The following is a 24,055-nucleotide window of genomic DNA, read 5'->3' as shown; positions in this document are numbered from 1 at the left end:
CCACCTCTGTCGGTTCCCATCCTCGTTATACACAATCCACGAAAATCTTGTAACTTACCCACCATCTGGACAGACTCTGCACAAAAACCGACTGGGAACACCAAGAGGAGCAGATAGATGACTTTCTTTCAACCACCAAGATCCGGAAAGGCTAAACACAAGAGCAGGGCCTATCTCCCGCCGCCCATTCAAAGCCTGGAGACCCTCCTAGGAGGCACCCGGGTATACGACGACCCTGACACTGAGGGGGACAACGCTTGGACACCTAGTGACACCTCCAGAGCAGTGAAGTTTTGCACGCAAAAGCTGCAGCCGGGCTCATCAAATGAACAGCCAGACATCGGAGTGCTACTACAGCGCCAAGAGCCACCCAAGATGGCCGCCACAGAGGCCATAACCGCTCCGATGCGGCCAACATCGTAAGTACAATCACCAGCACAGAAGGCACGACACCACGCTCCCAGCCTTCAGAGTAACGGGATAATGCCCTCCCAACAAAGCAGGACCTCCAGCAATGGACGCAGGAACTCCAGAACATGCTCCACGCCAACACTGAAGGCGGAGGTTCGCCAGACCACCGAACGAGTGGGTTAGAGGGGGAAGTTCTCACACTAACCAGCGGGATGTCCAAGCTCACAGACTAACTGCAAACACTAAAAGCAGCCCACCAAGCACTAGCGGTGCAAGTATCCAATCAAGAAGACCGCATGCGCCGCAACCATATTAAGATCTGCGGGGTACCTGCCGCGATCACCCCAGATGAGCTGCCACACTTCCTTAGGAGGCTGACTGCCTCCATCCTGCCCCCAACAGTAGCTTGAAAAATAAATCTAGATGGCATATATCGCCTGCCAACAGGGCCCAACTCACCATCCACATAAGCCCGGGACACCAACCTGCGCTGTGCCACAACACAAGATAAAAATAATATACTGATGGCAGTGAGAGGCAAGACTCCCCCCGGCATTTGAAAATTCTCAGTTGCTTTTTTTTCAGGACTTAACACGAACCACTGCTCTGGCAGAAGTCAATGCACCACCATACAAGCATCTTGAAAAAAGCGGGCATACCCTACCGATGGGGGACGCCAAGGGTCCTACTGATCACTCATAATGGGGCCACTCGCTACATCGGAGGCAGACCTACCTACACTTCTCACTCTCTTGGGACTTCCTGGTCTACCAGCTAACAAAATCACAAAATGCCAATCCATGATCGGAAATCCAGCCACCACCGCAACGTTCGCCCCACGAACAGTGGGTAGAACAGACCCAGCGCCCTGACTGAGACCGCACAATAGACTCTCCACATCGGATAATGTCATCTCAGCAAATTAATCTGCTATGACTTATGTTCTGATGTCTCATTTGGCACTGAATGGTACCCCGCTCATACCTGCAAAAATCTTTTCATTTTTTCATTTTCTTCAAGGTATCTCTGTATGTTACATATATATTAGTTTGTTTATTTTAAAGAAGCAAGTTATACCTACATTGCAGTCTAAATTCTGAAAATAATGACATGCAAACAAGTATTAATCACAATTACATTCAAGACATGTCATGGTATTTACTAACCCATGTTCTTAAGGGATTACAACCACTCCTATCATTTGTCCATTACCCAGAGATTTTTGTATTTTTATCTTCTTGTGTGTCTACTGAGAGACTTGGTTTTACAGATATCCTGTCCTCACTGCAGGCACCCAGACCACTTGACAAAAGGGGAAGCTATAGTGCCAGGAAAACGAGTTTGTTTTCCTGCCACTATAGTTTCCCTTTAATCCCCTGTACCTATATTGGAGGGAGTGTAATTATCTACCAATATGGGAAGAGCATTACATTATTGAATAATGCAGGCCCTGGTGTTCAGTGTTATGGTCAAGAATGTGAAATACAAAAAAAGTAATCCCAAATACAATAACAGTGGAAATTAGGATATTTTTGCAAATCCGTGAGTCCTGCCTCTCATCTCTTACCACTATGGAGTGCATTATGTTTGCATTATTTTCTCTCCCACCACCTTTCCTTTGGTCACCACTGCTGGATGAGCCTTACCAATCTGTTTTGTGTTTTAGTGCAAGGTGTACCTTGTGGAGGATGTCTTAATGAACTTTCTTCTTGGGATCCTGGAAGGAGGGGGGTCTGTTGAAGAACATTCACTTATCCAGCATTTCTTGGACGTTATGTGGCTACTCATGGAGGTGAGTTTCAGCTCAAACATGAAGAGGGGGCAAGACATGTTGTATCTCAATGCACCTTAAAGGGTCACTCCATACTCCTAAATTTACTTGCTGAATTGCTTTGTGTGAAGTGGATTTTTTTTTTTTTTTACAAAAAGTGCATCTTAAAATAGAAATTGGCTCTTACTTTCTGGTTGTTTAGCTCAGTGACACTAAACTCAAATGGCAGACAATTGCTCATTGCACCTGCCTTGCAAAAACTTATCATTGAGCTGCAGTGAGACGTCTGTGATTGGTCAGACACAAAAAAATCTGGGTGGGATAAAAAGGAGGGCTTGCAAAGGCTTCAGACAAGAGATCTGCAACTTTTGCATGCTGTTTTTATATATACTCCAAATAAAAAAGGCATACTTAAATGTGCAGTTTTGGGGGTGTATTTACTAAACAGTTTACTTTTTGTTATGGACCGTGGAATGTCCGTTTAACCTTTTGCCTCTTTGCAGGACTATGAAATCCACGAGTGTCTCAAACAGTTAATGATGTCCCTACTTCGAGCATATCGCTTCTCTCCAATTGTTCCTGATCTTGGTTTGCAGGTAGGATGTTATCTGAAAGTTGTCTTAAAGGAACACTATAGTCACCTAAATTACTTTAGCTAAATAAAGCAGTTTTAGTGTATAGATCATTCCCCTGCAATTTCACTGCTCAATTCACTTCCATTTAGGAGTTAAATCACTTTGTTTCTGTTTATGCAGCCCTAGCCACACCTCCCCTGGCTATGATTGACAGAGCCTGCATGAATAAAAAAACTGGTTTCACTTTCAAACAGATGTAATTTACCTTAAATAATTGTATCTCAATCTCTAAATTGAACTTTGATCACATACAGGAGGCTCTTGCAGGGTCTAGCAAGCTATTAACATAGCAGGGGATAAGAAAATCTTAATTAAACAGAACTTGCAATAAAGAGAGCCTAAATAGGGCTCTCTTTACAGGAAGTGTTTATGGAAGGCTGTGCAAGTCACATGCAGGGAGGTGTGACTAGGGTTCATAAACAAAGGGATTTAACTCCTAAATGGCAAAGGATTGAGCAGTGAGGCTGCAGGGGCATGTTCTATACACCAAAACTGCTTCATTAAGCTAAAGTTGTTCAGGTGACTATAGTGTCCCTTTAACTTACTCTTTATCTGGATAAATCTGATGATGCGAGCTGTGTGTGTGAAATGGGTCTCTCTATATCTCCTTCTGGATGACACTGAATAATTGGGAGATTAAATAAGTAAAATAGCAAAGTACCTGGAAAAATCTATATAAACTTAATGGCATTAATCATCATCTTCAAAACATGTCTGTGCATGTGGCTTTACTGCGAGAATTAAAGCTCTTTCCCTCTGGAACTGGGTGAAATACCAAATAGGTTCTTGAACAGCTGGCTGCAGAGAAGCTTTAAGGGATAAAATTTACGGATATGGGGGAAAGGAAGGATAACCTACGTGCAGAAAAATAGATGAATCTAGTGCTTGGGTCATCTTCATTGTATTGTGAGATACATAATAGGTTGTAAACTTACTATGAATGTATGTCCTTGGTATATATGACATCCCTTTCTTATCTTTGTGTTGTCTTTCTCTCTCTGTGCAGATTCACTACCTCCGACTCACCATTGCCATCTTGAGACATGAAAAATCTCGAAAATATCTGCTAAGCAATGTCCTGTATCCTTTACAGATAATTTTGTGTGGATAGTCCCGTTTAAATTATTCAATGGGAACTGTAATCTATGCTGTGGGTGGGGTTGCTGTACCATCTTTTATTTTGTGGTTAACAACATGTAACCAACATAACTACAAAATAAAAGCTAACAGGGTGTTGAGAGAAATGTAATCACAAATATCAGCTTTGTCAATGTGAACAATTGTTTAGTTGGTATGCTTTATGGGGCACTCCCAGCATCATAATCAGTACAGATTATTGTAGTGGTTGTGGTGCCTTAAAGCTGTCGCTGTTACAGTTATATTTATCATGATTTTTAGCTTCATGTCTGGCACCAAGGTTCCACTTCCCTTTCCACTGGCATCATTGGGGCATCCAATCATTGGGGTGTCCTATAGGTGCCGTTTCTTTGTATCTCACTTGTTTGGTAGGATTTAAGTGACGCTCACTATTTTAGCATATATGTAAATATAACCTATGAAGAGAGAAGTGATTTGATCCACCTTAACTATCTGAACCTAGATTTGATGTACTTCGATCAGTTGTGTTTTTCTTTATTAAAAGTCCGTTGCGGGTGGAGGAAGCTGGATTGCAGGAACTCATCCCAACAACATGGTGGCCAAACAGATTCAACAAAGAGGTGATTAGTGTCTCGAGTTGTAAACATAGGTCATGCTTGGGCCTAAAATTAGGGAGTGCCTAGAACATTTTTAGTCTGTAACACCATCTGCTTATACTACCCCATGGTAACTGTAGACAACACTACACAACTTCAAAACCATTACTTAAATACCAACTACACCCACAACTGTTGTGCAGAGTAAAATGTATATTTCTTTGCAGATTTCTGCAGTGTAATGCCAGACCCCTAGCAACAGCTTTTCTCAAATTTACTTTACTATTTTATGTACTCTGCGTACATATTCTGCTCAGACAATGAGAACTAACTTGGTGATGTGACGTCTCCATATAGCCAAAAAATGGGCTTTATTACTTGCCCTCTTCTTTTAAATTTAAATACTATGCAGGTAAGGGGGGCAGTGATTGAATGTGCGTCAGGGTCAGGTCAGCAGCTCAACTAAAACTGATGATCTCTTCTTGATCGAGCTTTAAGGACCCAAACATTGTTGGATTTTTTCGTTTGTTCAAACTTGAGTTCATGTTTAATTTGATATGATCTATACATTTTCACAGTACTGTTTTTTACTGTACATAATCAGTACACCTTAAAGAAAAGCTGTTTTGAAAACAATTTCACTTATGTGTTCTGATTTACAGAATACATATTATGCCTACAATTTATTTTTTGTTGTTGGCTACAGGTCAAATATTAGACCTGTTTTTTGCTTTTCAGAATGTGGAATGTATGGCCTCTAAGCTTAATAGCTGTCATCACAAAAAACTAAATTGCTACACAAAAACATATATTTGTAAATTATCCATCACAGAGTGTTTGCGCAAAGTTATTTTGACACTTTTCACATGATCTTTTTACGTCCAATCTTTCCAAAACTTTGTAGTAATGCTCTAGTTTTTATCAGGCATATTTTATAAACCTTATGTGTGATACTGTAATAAAATTAATTCATGCCAGCTCCGGCTCTGAGCCACCAAAAAAACCCTTAAAATGCAGACCCTAGACCCCACCAAAAGCCGGGGCACAACATGCCACCAGATGGGGAAAAGCCCAGGAACACGGCGGTGTGTCATACGCTGCGCCGGCAGCATACTTGGAGCACGGCAGAGGCAGCGGAACGAGGCGACAGCGGGTGAGACAGGGATATCGTCCCGGTCTCGCTTCCCCCTCCCGGCCGGTGGGGGTGATCCCGGCCCATGAGTCCAACCTTCGGAGGCTGGAGAGGGAGGCCCACGCGGCACCATGCCCCTTCCCGCACAGAGACAAGATGGCTGACGCACATGCTGCAGGGGACCGCACTTCGGCCCCCCCGGGTTGAAGGATCCCGCGGATGGACCCCGCTGGGCGGCAAACTGGTAGGCGAGGAGCCGGCCCTAACCCCTGGATTTGGTGGTGGATCCAGGGGAAATAGCCCCCAGCTCTGTGAGCCCTGTGGGGCCGGGGCGTGCGGCCCCCCCCCCGGCGGACCGGTGGCCGGGAGGGGGGGGCGCGCGCTGGCGCCATGCATGAGACCGGAGCAGGGCGAGGCGCAGCAAGGCTGGAGCTCCAATGAGGTTCCGCAGGAGCTGGGTAGGTGCAGGGGACATGTGACCCACAGACTTTCAGGGGGGGAGACCGCTGGACTGCCACTGTCCCTGAGTGCCCACAGTGCAGTGGAGCCTCTCGCTGACAGACAGGAGTATGCCTTTGGGGAGGAACAGAGGGGGGTTTGCCACGATGGGGGCGCCGGGAGGACTCGGCTGTGGACTACCTGCCCATCATCTATACCCTAAACCTATAAAGCAGTTATGCCTATACCACCCAGGAAAACGACAAAGCCAAGCCGGACAGTCTCCACACACCGGGCGCTAAAACGCCATCTCCAGCGAAGTGACTCACCTTTCTTATCCTCAGAGGATTTGGATAAAGATACGCCTTATTAATCTCTTGCGTGACATGCTACTACAAAGCCACATCCAGTGGAGAGACTCACCAGTTATCGTTCCACAGAACAGGATACACTGTTCTGTGGAACTCTTCCACAGATCAGGATACACTCTATTGATCTAGCAATTGGACACTACACCAATCATCAGCTGATTTTTCTTTTTTTTTTTTTCTCTTATTATTTCTTTTATATATATGTATGTTTTTTTTGTTTTGTTTTGTTTTTTACTGTCTCCTGTATTTTGAATATTTCATTTTAATTGCTTCATACTACTCAGACAGGAAGACAAAAGTATCTGCCAAGTTAAATTCCTTTAGCATACTCTGCATATGTGGATGCTCTTTTATGCTGATGTATTTAAAGATTGACCGCCTACACCTGTACTTAAGGACCAGGGGCCTTGTCCAGCAAAGGAAAAAAAAGAAAAAGGGAAAAATAGCTTTAATTTAGCAGTTCTGTCAGAAACGCACTGTTCCATTGTTATTTAGTTAAGTAATGTATGCTTCGTCCAAAAAATGACCATGCTATTTACATTACAGAGCCCCCTAGGGCAAACACGTAATGCTGTATATTACTGTTGACTTGATAGCCAGACGCATGTAATAAATAATGTATGTTAGCATGCTTACATTGTACCTTAGAAATGACGATACCTACTAAGTTATACTTTATAGCACATGCAGACCCCAACAGACACAACAAGAAGCCGAAAACTTCTAACACACACAAAACACGCTGAGACCTGCTGAGCGCAACAACTACACGACAAGGTCCAAACTCATATTATATATTAATGCACAGCAGCCTTAAAACAAAAATGCTACTTATGATAAAAGTTGGAAATGTGTTTGTATTTTTTGTTAATGCTTAATGTCTGCATCTATATAGCAAGCTGATTAATTTGCCTCTGCACAGGCGACAATTTGCATCTTCTAACCAGCAAACACACAGCACTCGCACACACCAATTAACACAAAACACTTGCTTAACGCTCTATATGCCTTTGATGGATTTAATTTAGCAAAGTCTCTGTACACCTAATATACAACATTGCTCAATAACTTCGACTAATATTAAAATTTTTCCGCTATAATGTTTTGATATACACGCCTCTGCGTAGGCGTCCACCTGCTTTTGTTTACATGTTCTGATATACACGCCTTGTCTCATTTTATCAACTTTTTATATATATTTAATTGTAGCCTAGGTGCTACCCATGTTCACATATATCCAAATATTATAAAGGGTGCACTCACAGGTCTTTAAATAGAAAAAATGAACAGTTACATCTGTAAATCGACCAACGTTTTCGACCACCGAGGAATCTTGAGAAAGAGTTCTATTTTAAATAGATTATAATAGTGCTGGTCATCTATGTGTGGGTACTAACTGTTGTCATTAAAGTGCATAAACTGCATTATGTGCCCTTATTTGACAGGATTTGGAGTGAAAGGAGAGACTTCTGGCGTAAAATTATTATGGGGGACCCAGTCATCTGTATCAGGTGGTTAGACGTTGTGTATGACCCCCTTTACTTTTTGCCTATGTGGGGTGTTTTTAAATAAAACTATTGCATTCTGTGAGACTTTTACCTAATTCAATTTTAAACATGGATTCATTTGAGTCTGTGTTTGCTGTATACAACAGCTTTGAAACACAACTTAGAAAAAGATGCAAAGCCAGTGAAACCACTCATGGACAGCTGTTTCATTGTTAATGCAAATCATCAGCATAAGGTTGGTTTTATATATATATATATATATACACACACACACACACACTAAAAAGGAATTTGGATTTCTATTTTAACACATTCTTTGTACCCAATGTATCACTCTGTTCCATCATTCTCTAGGAGATAGAAGTTAAATAAAATAAAAAAAATTGGGAGTTTTCTCTTGCAGGGCAAAGAAATCAAGGAGCCTTTGGAAGAGAGTGGGGAGGAACGGCTGAGGAGGCGAGCCTATGAACGAGGTTGCATGAGACTGAAAAAGCGCATTGAAGGTGGTGTATTGTTGCTTTCTTTTCTAGGCTGATAAAAACGAATTTGTAATCCCAGTTTATTGATCTCTTATCATTTTAACATTTTTTTTAATTTTTTTTTTTATTATTATTTTCACATAGTGGTGGAAGATTTACAGGTTCAGATTTTGAGGTTGCTGCTGAATAACAAGGATAAGGGAGGGGTAAGTTATTATAAAACCAAGAACAATGCAATTTTGCACTTTGTGACTTGAACTGAAATCTTGGAAGCTGTCTGCCTACCTATTCCTATGTCAGTAATATGATGGAAATTAATGTAGCTGTTCCAGTGTCTACTGCATGGAGAGTCTGAACGCTCCTCATAGAGATTGATCCAATGCATCTTTATGAGAAGTTGCTGATTGGCACTGTGCGGCGTTTTGCCGCACATGCACAATAGCCTTCCAATTTTCCTATGGGAAAGCACTGGATTGGCTGAGATCATGACACTTGATGATCTCAGCCAAGGAGGCGGAGCGGTACCAGCCGCGATGCCACCTGTGTGGCGCTTGGAAAAAGATGAGATAATCACTTTTTTTTAACTGTGGCGGAGATGGACCAAATGGCGCCTTTAGACCTATATTGTCTGTAATACACTCTTGTATTCATGACACTAGTGTCCCTTTAAGTTTCTTTTGTTTATTCTTTGCAAATAACTCCTAAAACCATGTTGTTCTTACACAGGGCGAAGCATCCAGGTACATCTTTCTCAATAAGTTCAGAAAGTTCCTACAGGAAAATGCTAGCAACAGGGGGGTGAGTGATTGCCCACATTTCTATTAATTACAGCTGTAAATTAATCTGAAAATGAAAGCTTTTAGGACGTTGAACCTTTGAATATTAATGTGCCATCTTGCACTCATTGCATCAAACGCTATGGCAGTGTTCAAGAAAAGTGATATTCCTGCTAGTTTAGCCAGCCTTGTGTTGGTTTAACAGTTTCAAAATGTCCTGGTTTTGAGAGCTGTAGTCCGTGAGTATTACCTGCTTTTAATTTATACGTTTTGAGGAATGAGTATTGTTTATTCATTCAACTGTTATCAATGATGCTTAGCAAGACATTCCAAAACACTCAGTCCGTGCTATAATCTGTGATGTGGATATATTTTAAGTAAACCAAGGTTGTTTTTTTTTTGTAATCTATATTTAATTGTGTGGTTTTATGGTTAGCCGTGGTTGTCATGACAGGTGTGTTTGGTAACAATATCTTCTTTCTCAGAACCCCACAGTGCTATGCCCGCCGGAGTACATGGTGTGCTTCTTACACAGATTGATCACTGCCATAAGGTCCTGCTGGGATGAATATAAACTTAGGAATCCCACAGCCCGTAGCAGTGAAGGTAAGGTCGGGTGGTCATTTTTACGCATCACCTAAAGTAGAACTTGGGGAGTTCCAGGAACCATGGTGATAAAGCTTCTCTAATTATATTACTGCTGGATCCTTACTGTGTTTTTTTTTTTTTGTTTTTTTTAAATCAAATTTAATTTTTATTGAAGTTATTAACTGTGTTATAAACTGACTTGCCATACTCAAAATTGAGTTGCCAAATGTACATTGCTAGCATACAAACATAAATATACAAACAAATAATGCAATCACCAGGGACCTTAGTGTAACTAATTAGAATACTATAAAAAAAAAATCTGTAATAAATAGGATTTTAGAAAGTTTTAGAATCCAAATATTATAAAGTTGAAGAATTGTAAAATAAAGTAAAGTTGTGGCCTGCACACCAGACACTGGCAGCTCTTCCATGCTGTGAACTACTTTTTCCATATTTCCTAAAATCTACTCCGCTTATCCATCAACCTATACGAAATCTCCTCATGTATCCTAGTGGTTTTTTTTTTTTAAACGGCTGACAACCTGGTGAATCTCTGGAGGCTCTGCTTTTTTCCAAGTTTGCGTTATCGCAGTAATAGCAGCTGTTACAATGTGTGTGTCTAAATCTTTGCTTGGGCCACATAGCTGATGTTCTAGCATATTTAACGAAAATACTCCAGGGAGCATTTCAAAATTAAACCCAGTTGTTTTATAAATAAGGCTGGGAATCTCTTTCCAAATATGTATTAAGAACATAGTACCAGAGGTTCCCCCACATCTCCAGCAACTCTGCTTTCCTCCTGGATATATCCTTGCTAGTCGATGCTGGGCAAGGTACCATCTCATGAGTACCTTATGGTTTGTCTCCCAATGTCCTACATGTTTCAAGACTCGTCCCATATTTCTAACCGCCGCAAGCCATGTTTCAAGGAAAAATGTGCAATGTAATTCTTTCCCCCACTGTAGCATACATCTTAATTTAGAGGGATTTAGACCTTTTTGTAAGCCGCTACAGCAATAGATATTGGGAATAGTATGAAACAGATACAAGTAATTCTGAAGAAGGGCCATTTTGATTGAATTAATCCTCCCCATCCATGACCGCTCTGTTCTAGCTCATTGATCAGACATGGTATTCATTTTGGCAGTAAGTTTTTGATGGTTAGAATTTACGGTCGTATGATTCATTTTAGTTAACTGGTTACTTGCATAGATCACTGAAGCTGTCTTCCAATTAAATGCATACTTCCATATTGTTTCCTGAGACATGCCAATGGGCATAGCATGTGGATTATTTGAATTATTATCCGCCAAGAGATTTATTAATTCCTTAAGGACACATGACGTGTGACATGTCATGATTCCCTTTTATTCCAGAAGTTTGGTCTTTAAGGGGTTAATACTGTAAAACCTCTGGATTTGTAATACTCAATAAAATGGCATCCGTGAAGGCAGTTGGTTATTAGCTGTCTAATAGGGTGTACATAACCCCATTATTTTGTTTGATTGTTTTATCTTATACACTGTCTCCAACGCTATAAATATAAGAGGGGATAGTGGACATGCTTGTTGTGTGCCGTTTTAAAGATTGAAACTTTAAGATTGGAAACAGAATTATTTTTGACCTGCTTGGAAGGGGCTGAATAAATAACACTTACTGCCTTTGAAAACTGAGCTGGGAAATGAAATCTCTCTATTGTAGCTTACATATATGCCCAATTTAAAAGGTTGAATGCCTTTTCGGTATCCAAAGCGAATACTCATGTAAGTATTTGATTTTTTTTTTGTGCAATCTCAATCAAAGAAATATATTGCCTGTTATTAACATACAATAGTCTTCTTTTTGAACAAAGCCCACCTGTTCTGCTGCTTTAATTCGGTGGAGTATAGGACTTATTCTAGCTGCCAATGCGTTTGCATTTTTTAATACTGTATGCATTTGGTAAAGATATAAGCTAAAATTTTGACTATAATGTGGAGGTTTCTCCGGGTTAGTAATACAGGCTTCCAACATCTTCCTTGGTATTTTTCCAGTTTTGTTAAAGAAATGAAATAACTTACCGAATAAATAAGCAACCAGTATATCTTTAAACTTTTGCTAATAAAGATAGAAAAACCATCAGGACCTGGAGCTTTGTTTTTTGGAAGTTTTGTAATGATTGTCACTATTTCTTCTTCAGTAAATTGAGCTGCTAGAAGTGTTTTTTTGCATTTCAGAGAGTTATGGGAGCGACACATCCTCCTTACTGTTTATATTTTTAGAAATTACTTTTGCATTTAACTTCGTGTTTCTCCTAGCTGTAGTTTTCAAATTTATATGGTGGAAATGTAGCTATTAATCACAAACACTGCTCATGATTTAAACTTTGTAGTGGTATGCAAACATAAGTAACTTTTTTTTATTTTATTTTATTTTTTATCACATCCTATTCCTCCTTTTACCCACAGAAGCCTATGTGCCTCCACAGCTTTTTTACAATGGGAAGGTGGACTATTTTGACCTGCAGAGACTTGGGGGTTTGCTTTCTCACCTGAGGAAGACCTTAAAAGGTGAGAATATTCTCAGTCTTTTATTGGATATCTTTGCAAGAATTGTACCAAGCCACTGAATAGTTACTTATTATGACATTAAGACCAGAGAATTGTCACGTTTTAAGTAAATCCGGAGGAAGCAAAAATAAATTTCTCACAGAATGACCCAATTCACTCTTCACAGATGATCTGGCATCCAAGGCCAATATTGTGATAGACCCATCAGAGCTTCAGACAGTCACAATGGATGATTTGGAAGAGGAGGACGAGACAGCCAGTACGACAACTCAGGTGACAAGAGAGAGGCACAGACCAAACTAATATTTTTCTATTTATTTATTTATTTGTTTATTTTTACATGTTCTCAATATCCTCCACCTCTAGCCTTACTGTACAATACTTTTGTTTCTCAGAGGTCCTCTGCTCCTCAGGCCATTGGTGGTGCCCTTGCTCGACCCAGCTGGCTCAGCTCTCCAACCCTTGGCAGAGCCAACCGTTTTCTAAGCACAGCCGCTGTCAGCTTGATGAACCCACGCAGGCCTTTGGGGGTGCTGGAAAAAGTGAAAGTGCGGAGCTTGTGTGTTGAGCAGCGCACGGAAGATGACAGTGAGTGGGCAAAGGGTAGATGGAGTCCATAGTGGGTGGGAAGAATGATTTGGATATTATTATATTTTTGATTTTATGTTCCTGAAACATATTGATTTTTTTTTTGTTTGTTTTTTACCACCAGTACCCATTTTATCCTGCTTTATTAAAGTTTGTTTAAGACCTGTAAGGAAGAAATACGATTAATTGCTGGAAGTGTAACATTTCTACAGAAGCAGCTTATACTGGTATATCTAGAAATAGACTAACTTAACTACTTATTGAAAGTGGTTCTCATTTTCTGTTTTGTTCAACTTATTGGTACAATAAATAGCTTTTAACCATTGTATTTGCCATAACCTTGTATGGTTACAGTTGAAGGTCACCATGGCAATGAGGGGCTGTTGTTGGGAAGGCCACCAGAGGAGACAGACATTCCAATAACGGAGAACTCTTTGCTTGAAATCTTGGATGGGGCAGTGATGATGTATAATCTGAGTGTACACCAGCAGCTAGGAAAGGTATTTGTGCTGATTGTTTTAGCTTAATAGTTTACATATTAATACTTGTATTCTAAAAAAATTAAAATGATGGGCATCTCCTTGTGTAAAGGCAAATACAAAAAGTAAAGTCCTGCGCTCACTCCCATCACTCCTGGGCAGCAGCAATGACTACAGTACACATCAGCTAATATATATAGTAAAAACCAAAGAAAAAAGTTACCTGTGCTCTCTCCTTAATCCCTATGTATAGTTGGAGTAACTAAATGACACTCCTTTTGTAAAGGTAAAGGGACTATGAACAACATAAACTAGAAAATCTAGCACATTACTAAAGAAAAGCTTACAATATTAGATGGCAAAAAAAAAAAATATATATATATATATATATATTTTTTTTTTTTTAAAGACACCTGTTCGAAGTGCTTGACGCAACATAATTGGTACATTGAAAGAGGTTTGATCTCTCTAAAAACCCATTTTATTAACTTTTTTTTTTTCTTGATAGATGGTTGGTGTGTCGGACGATGTCACAGAATATGCTTTGGCCCTGAAAGACACAGAGGAAAAGATCAAACGCTGTCCAAAAAGGGTAAGCAGGAGGGTACTTAAAAGTACACGTGTATATTCTTCATTCCCGGATCCTCAACAAGAGGCCTGGGAATCTGAGGGTACTGCACAGTATCTTAGCTGTTCCTAGAAATGCACTCTTCTGGACAGCGATCTCAGGACACCAAGTGATATGTGGGTCTCTATCTATCTCACATGGCTTTGCAGCACATATTATACATTCCTGGTTGTAGCCATAATGTGACATGCATGAAAATACTTTACAACGTACATAAGGAACTGCACTCAGTCCCATCAATCTGAGTTAGGGTGCAAAAAAAAAACAAAAAAACGCAAGGTCGAAGCATTGCTGTGGGTTCCAATAAAATTGCCTGTTCTGAACCTTGGAGTGCCTGAACCATTTTTGTATTGTATACCAGTGCATGAAAATACGATCATGGATCTGGTAATATTGTATGAATTATTATCTTAGAAGTGCATTGACTGCCATGAATGCAAGGTAAATTACATAAAGTATGTTAAAATAAATTGATTAAGAGCTACGCATAAGGAACTTTTATCTGTAAAGTTAAATCTAAATAATAAATTAGAGGAACATAATGAAAAGGCATATGAGACTCTAAATGGTTAGAAGCAATAGTGGTGACTACCCAGAAACTAAATGGTCAGCTGGATTAGATGAGTATTTGTTTTTGTTTTTTTAGCAGGTTATTACAGGCTAAATTATTAGTCTTGACACTTAATAGTTTGAAGTCAAAGCAAAAGCTATGCATTTAAAATGCTGTGCATTGTTTGAGAGATGATTTAATGTGTCTTACATAGACTGAAAAAAAGATAGACGTCCATCAAGTTTAGCCTTTCTCCCATCTGTTTTTGCTGTTGACCCAAAAGAAGGCAAAAAACAGCTTGAAGTACTTCTAATTTTGAAACAAACTTGGAAAATTCCTTCTTGACCCCAGAATGACAGATTTATCCTTGGATCAAGAAGCTATTATCCCACAGTTTAAAAAAATATATCCCTGAATATTATATTTTTTTCAAGTATGCATCCAATTACTGTTTAAACTCCGGTATAGACTCTGATAAATCCACTTCTTCAGGCAGAGAATTCCACATCTTTATTGTTCTTGCTGTAAAAAAAAAAATCTTTGCCTTAGACAAAATCTCCTTTCTTCCAGTCTAAATGTGTAACCTTGCATCATACGTATTGTCCTGTTTGTGAATTGATTTCCAGACAATTAGTCTTAAAAAAATGTTTGATTACCTTTTCCTTTCTCAGCGGACAGATATCATGGATGAATTATTGAAAAGTCAGCAGGTATTCTCTGAGAAGCTTAACCACCTGAGCAGGCGACTTGCTTGGATTAATGTTACAATATACTCGAAGGTAAGAAGGGCTTTGTCCAAACACTAAGCAGGGGTATCACGTACACTCCTTTTGTCTCTTAGAGTTTATGTATCTTTTTCATTGTCTTGTGAGAAGGGACAGCCACCCCAATACATTAAATATTTACATTTCATCCAGATTCCATTTGTAGAGATGTATATTTCTGTGAATATATATATTTCTGTGAATATATATATCTCTATCAGACGTGTTGTGCTTTTTCTCTTTCTCTTTCTCTTTCTTTCTTTTTTTTTTTTTGTTTAAAATTCATCCAGTGGATCAATGGCATGTAACAAAGTTTATTATATTATAGATAAATGTATTGGTTTGATTTGATTCATGTGTAGCATTTCGAGTATACTCTATTAATGACATCCATATATTGTGGGACACATGCCCCTTGCTAGACAGGGGATATCTTGTCATTATTCCTTTTAGAAAAGGACAGAGAAGGAAAAATTTAAAATTAATAGATGATCCTTGTACACTATTTAAAGTAATAAAGACACAGAGCAATTACAATTTCATTTTTTTTTTTAATTTTGTTTTTGGATCATATCTGCATACTGTAATACTTTAAGTCAAATCCTTCGATATTCTCATTTGCCTATCTGACTCTCGGACTCTCCTCTCCACTCTATTGAACACATGGGAGGCAGGAACAAATGAACTCCCCTTCATTAAAATCCTTGTTCTTCCTCCCCTCTACATATCGGGTGTGTGATTGCTGTATGGGGCGGAGACAGTCATACAAGGGGAGCTCACCCTTCATTGACGTCACCACTCCTCTGCTCCTCCTTATATGTGAATGAATGGCGATTGTCATCGGGGAGACGTACACATATAGGAAGTAACGCCCCTCCTTTGACATCATCATCCCTCCTCCATATACGAATTAATTGGCAATTGCTATTTTCAAGGTGGATATGTGCACGAATAGTAACTCTTGTCAACGTCATGTCAGTGTGTTACTAATGTGAAAGAACGGGACCCATATTGTACCCGATTTAAAACACATCGCAAAATACAAAGTGCAAAAGAAGGATTAATTCATTAAAGTGGTCCTCACATAACACATTCAGACATAATCTGTTGGTGTGTCCCGCTATTCTGTTCAATTAGAATGGGAAGAGATAACTATTGAATCAGGCATTCACCGTATAGTACCACCTTTGGTTGGAGGATATGATTGGTGGCAACTTAACATTCGGTTGGTAGAGCTTGATTAGTGGACGGGTGACTGGGCGACCCCTCTTAAATAACTCCAAGCCACAGTGTGTTTACTGATAGTCCTAGATGAAGACCATGCTCCGAAATGTGCATCAGGTGAATTTTTTTTTTTTTTTAATATTTTTGTTTTGTTACTTTTGTAATGTGGTGTGCAATTTAATGATAGGGCACGTTGGTATTGATTAATGTTTATTTTATTTTTTTATGCGTTATTTAATACAACTTTTTGTTTTGGTATGTTCGGTCCTCCAGGCTCTGAGGTTTGGCGATTTTTTATATATAGGACTAGTATACCTTGGCAACTTTGAGAAACTTTTATTAAGTCTGTTCTGGTATGTAGGAGCCTATTACTTCAAGCCTTTTTTCTTTAACTTATAATCTCCCCTGACTGAATCGTCATTAGGAGGGTTGTTGGTGAACCCCCTCTATACTCTGTTAAGCCTGTTCTTTTACCTAGTAGTTCTATTTGGGTAAATTCAATATGACCCAATCCCAGATGATTTACATTCTTTAAATATCCAATTGGAACATTGTTTCTGTAGACTTTATTTATTTATTTTGGCCTTGAAACAGACATATTAAGTTTCAAACAGTATTGGCCATTTTTTTTATTTTCATGCTAAGTGGATAGTACATTTTCAAGCTAAGTGTAATATCACTCTTAATTATTATCTTATTAGGATCAATTACTCTTAAATACATAGGTTTGAGATATTTTGTGAGGATTTAACACTACAACACACATTCGGGTATAAATCCACTTTTCTATGGATTAATATCCGATGCGAAGTTAAGGCTGCCAAATAAAACGTTTAGTTGAGATGCCCCCCACACAATGCTTTAATAACGGATTATCCCAATATAGGCAAGTAACGGAGTGTGGAGGTTTCATTTCACTTTGCTTATTACATTGAATTAATTAATCCTAATATTTGTGTATTGTCCATTTAGGTTTGTATATATTTGTTCTTATTTTTATTTTTTTATTATTATTATTATTATTATTTTGCTCTATCCACATATGTAAGCCAACGCACGTTCTAGCATAGAGTTAAGTATATTCCTTATTGCATTCTTAGGGTTTCTCTAATGTGATCCTCTTTATTGGGGATTGTTTTTGTTTCTGTCAAGTGATATAAGCCTCATTATAACCATAAGGAAGACCCTGGGTCCGTTACCTGGTTTTATAAATGTTTGATGGACGACGAAGTATGCTCAAAAAATGTTGTGTTTATTATTTTACGTTGAAATTTGAGACCGACTTTCTTAGCCGATCCCCCTCCTTTATCCCAAAGAAAGTCGTTTTTCTAACCTACTTTCTCGCTATACGTTTTTCTTCCAGGAGAAGATGCAGGATATTTACTGGCTCCTGCAGGTGTGCATCCGTACAATTGAGCATGCTGACCGCACAAGTTCCTTATTTGCATTCATGCCTGAATTCTACTTGAATGTGGCAATGAACAGTTACAACTCGCTTAAGAACTACTTCAGCCCAGTAAGCAGCATGGAAGAGCTCCCAGGTACAGTATACACCTCTCACCACTAGAGTTCAGCGCTGCCTTGCAACAAATCTGCGTTTTCTATGGGAGACCCAGCTTTTACTTTTTTTCTCCTCCATCTCAAACTGCAATAATTCCCCCCCCCTTTTTTTTTTTTTTTTTGTCAATCTCTTTTTTATTGAGGCATAAAAGTATATGGGATACAGAATGAGAGAGGGGAGACGATAATGCTTCATACATAATGGGTATAATACAATGCAGTATATATCATCTGTGCTTAACTTTGAGCCTCATTTTTTATTAATAGGAGTTGGTCTAGTAAGTTTAACGTAGTAGTAAAGAGAGTAGTGGTTGGACTTAAGTGAGAAATTAGGCAGCGTCATAGCAATAACACTAAACAGGCAAATAAGGTAAGCATATGTTAAGCTACGTTACCACTTATAGTCGAGTCGTAAAAGTCTACAAGGTGTTAAAGTGAGTTAGAAATAATTCTTATTACTTGCTCTCGTGCCTACTATGTGATTAATACGGCTTAAACAGTGGAGATTAATACTCGAGTGCCAGTCAGTCTGGTTCAGCTAATTTAGATTGGTACATTAATAAACAGGCTTGTGGCGTTTGTCCAATTGAACGTCACTAAGGTTAAAGTGAGAGCAGGCATAAAACATTTAGCGATAGGGACCTCGCTTGGTACACGTTATCAGGAAAAACAAGATTAATAAGCAGATCTTAAACTTCAGCTGGCTGACCAGGCTAACCCATGATATGCAGGCATAATTCATGCTCCACTTGTTAGTGCTGGCTATAAAACTTGTTGGGAGCATTCAAGGCTTGGGAGTGGGGTTAGAGGAGGTAGCGACAGTAAAAAATGCCTGCCCCTTTCTGGGGCCTATCGGGCTACCGTGAAAACATGTGCAGAGTGAGACAGTAAACAATATGAGCCATTTAACAAAACTACAAAATCAATGTAACTCTTTCTCAGAGCTAAACTGTGGTATAACAGCAGTCCAACATTCAGACTTTACATGCTTGAGAACCGCCGTGGTTCGGGGCTGCTTGTATATTTGCCCTCTGCTCTCTGTGGGTGTCAGTCCCGGTCGTGCAGTCTGTCAGATGAAGCTGCTAGTTGGCGGGCCCGGCTGACCTTATAGAGGCTTTGTGTGGTATGGCTCTTTCATCCGATGCCGTCTCTGTGGGAGCAGCTAGCGTTTGGTGGTGAGGTATTTGGGGCCGCTAGAGCAGTGGACAGTATGGCGGCATCCCTCCTGCCCCAGGCTGTTGTATGGGCCTGCATCTCTGTGCCACGAACTCTGCAGCTTCTGGAGCTCGAGTTTTCGCCCCGTTCGGGGGTAGTGGAGGGCCTGATGTACTTGGGCCACTTACGGCGCTGAAGCCTCCGTGGATGTGGGCGATGCTTCTGGGTCTTCACCCCTGTGGCCTCCAGCCCGGATAGGCTCTGTGGTATGGGGTTGCGTGGGTTGTCTGTCGCTGTGCCCAAGGGTATGCCTCCCTGTCTCCGCTGCCGGCCGACCCGTTCACCCGCTGTTTGTGCAGGTCCCTGCCTGGGTTGCGTAGTTTGCTGGCGGTCTTTCAACCTTCGTCGGGAGGCCGCCCTGGGAGCTGCTGGCGGGTGTCTGCGTAGTTGGCGGCGGATGGTGGGGCGTATCCATGCCGCTGCTCGTTTCATAGCTAGCTGAAAGATCTGGCTTTTGGTGTGGAGTGCTGACCAGAGGCTTTCGCCAAGCCGGTCAAAGAACTCCAGAGTGTGTATAGGTGGTTTGATGCGGGTTTTCACCTGCACGGATTGCGTCCGAGCCGCCATTTTGGTTGGGCCCTGGCAGTTTTGCTTGTCTTCAGGCTCTATCGCTTGTTTGGGGGTAACCGTCCCCAGCGAGGACCGGGATGACCCCCGCCGGTCCAGGGGGGGGGGGTAGCAGGGTTGAGTGTGTTTCTCTTGTGTGAGTGGGTCCCTTGCCGGGTGATCGGCCGCCTCCCCCATGCTGCAGGCTCCGCTCCGTTGTAGGCCGCATGGCCGGTACAGGCTCTCTTAGTGCCAGTCTGTGCGGGACTGGTATCAATCTGGTCTCTGTAAGGTTCTGTGTCGTAATCCAAGCACCTTGTGTTGCTGGCTCCTGTGGTTTGGACAGGATTAGTGTAGTTGTGTCTGCCGGTGCTGGAGCTTTCAGATTGCACGTCCTGCCATCTTGGCTGTCAGGCCCCGCCCCCCCTTTTTTTTTTAATTCCTTATTTTTGTAGTGCAGATAATTACATACCAACTCGGCATGCCCCAACAGCATGTGACAAGAGAGTCAAGATACACAGCTTATAAGCATTAAGTGAGAAAAACATGCACATTTTTTGTTTAAAGGTATAACGACACGATTAGTAACATGCTTAGTAATACTGTCTAGAGTTGGATTGTAGTGTAGGTTCTTAGAGTATGCAAATCTATCTTAGACTCTATAGTAAGTGGAAAATGATTATTGATATTCAACAAACTGTATAACCACTGGAGGGACACACTTTAAGGACATTTTGCTAGGAGGTGGCATTGCAGCATTGGAAGCTAGATGCAAAATTAAGTAATAAAGGTTTCTACCTGTGTCTTTCATCTTGTGCCACTGATGGCAATGCAAGGAGTGGTAGTTCTGTGTCAGGCAGTGCTTCCTTAGAGGTTAAATAAACGCAAGGTGTGCTCTGTGCTTGAGAGTTGTGACATAGAAAAATACAGCTCCATTAGTTTGAGATAAAGAGTTAACTCCTTACAGAGAAAATTATAGACCTGGTGATTACTGCAATAGGTACATTGAGCATGATATATCAAAAGTGCTATGAAGTCGCTGGGTACAGCTCATATGGTAAAACATGCACACATGGGTCCCTGCCTGTCACTGCAATATACACACCACTTTAACTAGCATGGACATTTCCGTGTGAAGGCAATGAAATAATAGAATATAAGGCAACAGGCCAAAAGCAAAATAAAAATCTCAGAGCTCGGTTGCATTCTGTGAGTGTAGGATATTTAATGATTCCCTTTTTATTGTAATAGTAAACATGTTGAACAACGCGCTGCTCTGCCTGTAAAGCTTCTTTTCTATTGCCGTTTTAAGGCTTATGCTAACTATTGCCATAAGAAAATAAAGGAGCTTCACTAGTGTGGTTTGTGCCCGTTGCAGAAGTGTAAATCCTGGGCATTTGCAGAAAAGGGCGAAACTTTCTTCTATTTATTAGTGTGTATTGTAATACATTCTATAATGCATTAAAGGATCACTATAGGTTCAGGAACACAAACATGTATTCCTGACCCTTTAGTGTTAAAACCACCATCTAGCCCCCCTGGGCCCCTCATGCCTCTAGAATGTAAGCTCATGGAGCAGGGCCCTCCACCCCTCTGTTCCTGTACGTCCAGTTGTCTGGTTACAATTACATGTCTGTTAGTCCACGGAGTCTGCTACGGAGTCTGATGGCACTAATATAAATAATATAATAATAAACATAGCAAAGTCTTACTGTATTCAAGCTTGAAGCTGTAACTCTGCATGCTGTTTGCCTCAGAAAAACAAGCAGTCTGCTGACATCATCAGAAGTGGTAGCCTGATCCAATCACAGTGCTTCCCCATAGGATTGGCTGAGACTGACCAGGAGGCAGATCATGGGCAGAGCCAGCACAATTCAAACACAGCCCTGGCCAATCAGAATCTCCTCATAGAGATGAATTGAATCAATGAATCTCTATGAGGAAAGTTCAGTGTCTGCATGCAGAGGGAGGAGACCCTGAATGTTTGGATGCATTTTAGGCAGCCATGACCCAGGAAGGATCTCTAACAGCCATCTGAGGATTGGCCAGTGAAAGTTATCACTAGGCTGTAATGTAAACACTGCATTTTCTCTGGAAAGAGTGTTTACAGCAAAAAGCCTGAAGGTAATGATTCTACTCACCAGAACAAATTCAATAAGCTGTAGTTGTTCTGGTGACTATAGTGTCCCTTTAAAAAAATGGACGGGTCATTCCAGCTGGAATGTCCTTTTAAGAAGAATTATTGTCATGATATAACTTTATACTACTTGTAGCTTCTTAATAAAATGCTAACCTCTTCCTGTGTGCACCTAATAGGGTACGAAGAAACACTTACGCGGTTGGCTGCCATCCTGGCTAAGCATTTTGCTGATATCCGTATTGTGGGAACAGGTGAGTTTGCTCCTTGAGTATTCAGATTTTATGGTTCTAGTTTGGCTGTGTTTATAGTTTAGTGATACTTGGAGCAAAAAAACCTGCTTGAAAATGCTAATTTTCACATTTTCCAGTTCTGCTACCCCCACCACCACCACCTTTTTTTTTTCTTCTGAATTTACCTTAACGCCATTTGCATTTGCACCGCTCCCTATTTAGAAATGTCATCATAGTACACCATTTGTTTTAGTATAGCTCTGCTTTAAGAACATTTTAATGTAATGAGAGAAACAGGGAAGGGAATCTAACTACTAATCTAAATAGGACAGGATGTCAGGTGACACAGTGATCCGTTTTATGTAGTGAAAAAAGAATGTCCTATACAGTACGAAGGATTACAACAGTTTCTTTCTGGTACATATTGGCTCTAAGCCAAGCCCACTTATTTAAGCAATGTATATAGACTATGCCAGGGCTTAAAATGTCAAGGCTTGCACTACGAACCAGGCCTCAAAATATACTCCCCACTGCACGCCTCAACAGTTATCAGCATACACGTCAGGGATGAATTTCTAGTCCCCTGTTATAAATTTTCACTCAACAATGTCTATTGATGAATGGAAATTTTGAGCCCTGGATTAAGTCATACCTCAATATTTAATCCATGTGGTTAGCTCATCTGGTCTACTGTTACGTATGCCTCCCTATGTTTGCAGTGCTCCTGGTTTTATCACTATTTGCCATTAATGTGCACAAATCCCAGAACTAAGATGTGGGCAGAAATATTCATTTGTAGCTGGCACATTGCTTTATTATATACATCTACTGGTGAGTTATGTTTGCACAGGGTATACATTATTAATGTTTATTTAACTAAAGGCACTGCTATACCGTAATAATAGAGGGTTGAATGACACACTGCTACATGAGTTTGGATAATTTATTGTCAAAACTTTTTGACATTTAAACTGATACTTGCATGAGAGATTCACTTTAAGCCCGAACATCTGATATATTATTGATCATATTAATCAATGTTACAGCTAACCGCTGAGTGAGATGTGAGCTTTCAACTTACCTCCCTTTTAGCGTACCTGTGCCGCTGCCATGCAACCCCTTGGCACTGCTTGATACAGCTTCCCCACAATGTAGATGTACTGGATGTTTTGTTTTCTTTTAGCATTTGAATGGAATGACATGTTACTCTATTCCTATATTCCTCCAGAAGAGTGTGAGACGTGCTATTTGAAAGGATGGTTATAGTGGTCTAGAGCTGTAGCTGCTGTGAGAGAGAGCAGGAGAACAGCCTGTAAGAGGGTTCTCCTGCCTCTGTTATGTCACTCAGGTGTCAGCCCTCTATTCCAAGAAGTGATTGACGGGTGGGGTGAGGGACTTACATTTAGGATTGCTAACCATTTAGACCAGGGGTTCTCAACCCAGTCCTCAAGGAACCCATCCCAGTCCAGGATCCAGGATTTAGTGATTACCTGGGTGTCTAAGGTGTTAAGAAAAAAAACAAAAAGAAAAAACACCTTGGACTCTAAGGTGTTTTTTTTTTCTCCTCTAAACACCATAGACACATAGAACCCCTGCTCTATACATTTGATAATAGTTCTGCTAACACGATGTATAGATAGAATTTCATGCATACAATAAGGTTTATGTACCAGGTATTCCTTAAACACTGTAATGGTTGCATGCATTCACTCTAACCAGGGCTTCAGAGGAATGAGCAGATAGAACAATTTCCTGTAGAGTCATATGTGGTACACA

The 24,055-nt window shown here is 40.4% G+C and overlaps 2 protein-coding genes across 4 annotated transcripts in view; one reads left to right on the top strand and one right to left on the bottom strand.

Annotated features, from left to right (window-relative positions):
• The window catches only part of RNF123 (ring finger protein 123), a 92,953-nt gene that overhangs the window by 16,443 nt on the left and 52,455 nt on the right, over nt 1-24,055 (top strand). For all 3 annotated transcript variants that reach the window (XM_063426545.1, XM_063426546.1, XM_063426544.1), the window contains exons 13-28: nt 2,078-2,203; nt 2,686-2,778; nt 3,824-3,897; nt 4,418-4,535; nt 8,364-8,463; nt 8,584-8,645; nt 9,166-9,237; nt 9,701-9,821; nt 12,254-12,355; nt 12,522-12,628; nt 12,751-12,943; nt 13,298-13,443; nt 13,931-14,014; nt 15,272-15,379; nt 17,952-18,129; nt 22,226-22,300. In XM_063426545.1, coding sequence (XP_063282615.1) covers nt 2,078-2,203; nt 2,686-2,778; nt 3,824-3,897; nt 4,418-4,535; nt 8,364-8,463; nt 8,584-8,645; nt 9,166-9,237; nt 9,701-9,821; nt 12,254-12,355; nt 12,522-12,628; nt 12,751-12,943; nt 13,298-13,443; nt 13,931-14,014; nt 15,272-15,379; nt 17,952-18,129; nt 22,226-22,300 — 1,759 coding nt within the window. The remainder of the gene's footprint in view (nt 1-2,077; nt 2,204-2,685; nt 2,779-3,823; nt 3,898-4,417; nt 4,536-8,363; nt 8,464-8,583; nt 8,646-9,165; nt 9,238-9,700; nt 9,822-12,253; nt 12,356-12,521; nt 12,629-12,750; nt 12,944-13,297; nt 13,444-13,930; nt 14,015-15,271; nt 15,380-17,951; nt 18,130-22,225; nt 22,301-24,055) is intronic.
• Nucleotides 1-24,055, bottom strand: part of AMIGO3 (adhesion molecule with Ig like domain 3) — a 455,802-nt gene that overhangs the window by 401,895 nt on the left and 29,852 nt on the right. The gene's annotated exons all lie outside the window — the stretch shown is intronic.

The sequence above is a fragment of the Pelobates fuscus genome, chromosome 7 (genome assembly GCF_036172605.1).
Source record: "Pelobates fuscus isolate aPelFus1 chromosome 7, aPelFus1.pri, whole genome shotgun sequence".
Classification (NCBI taxonomy): Eukaryota; Metazoa; Chordata; class Amphibia; order Anura; family Pelobatidae; genus Pelobates; species Pelobates fuscus.
This window is presented reverse-complemented; position numbering and strand designations above follow the sequence as displayed.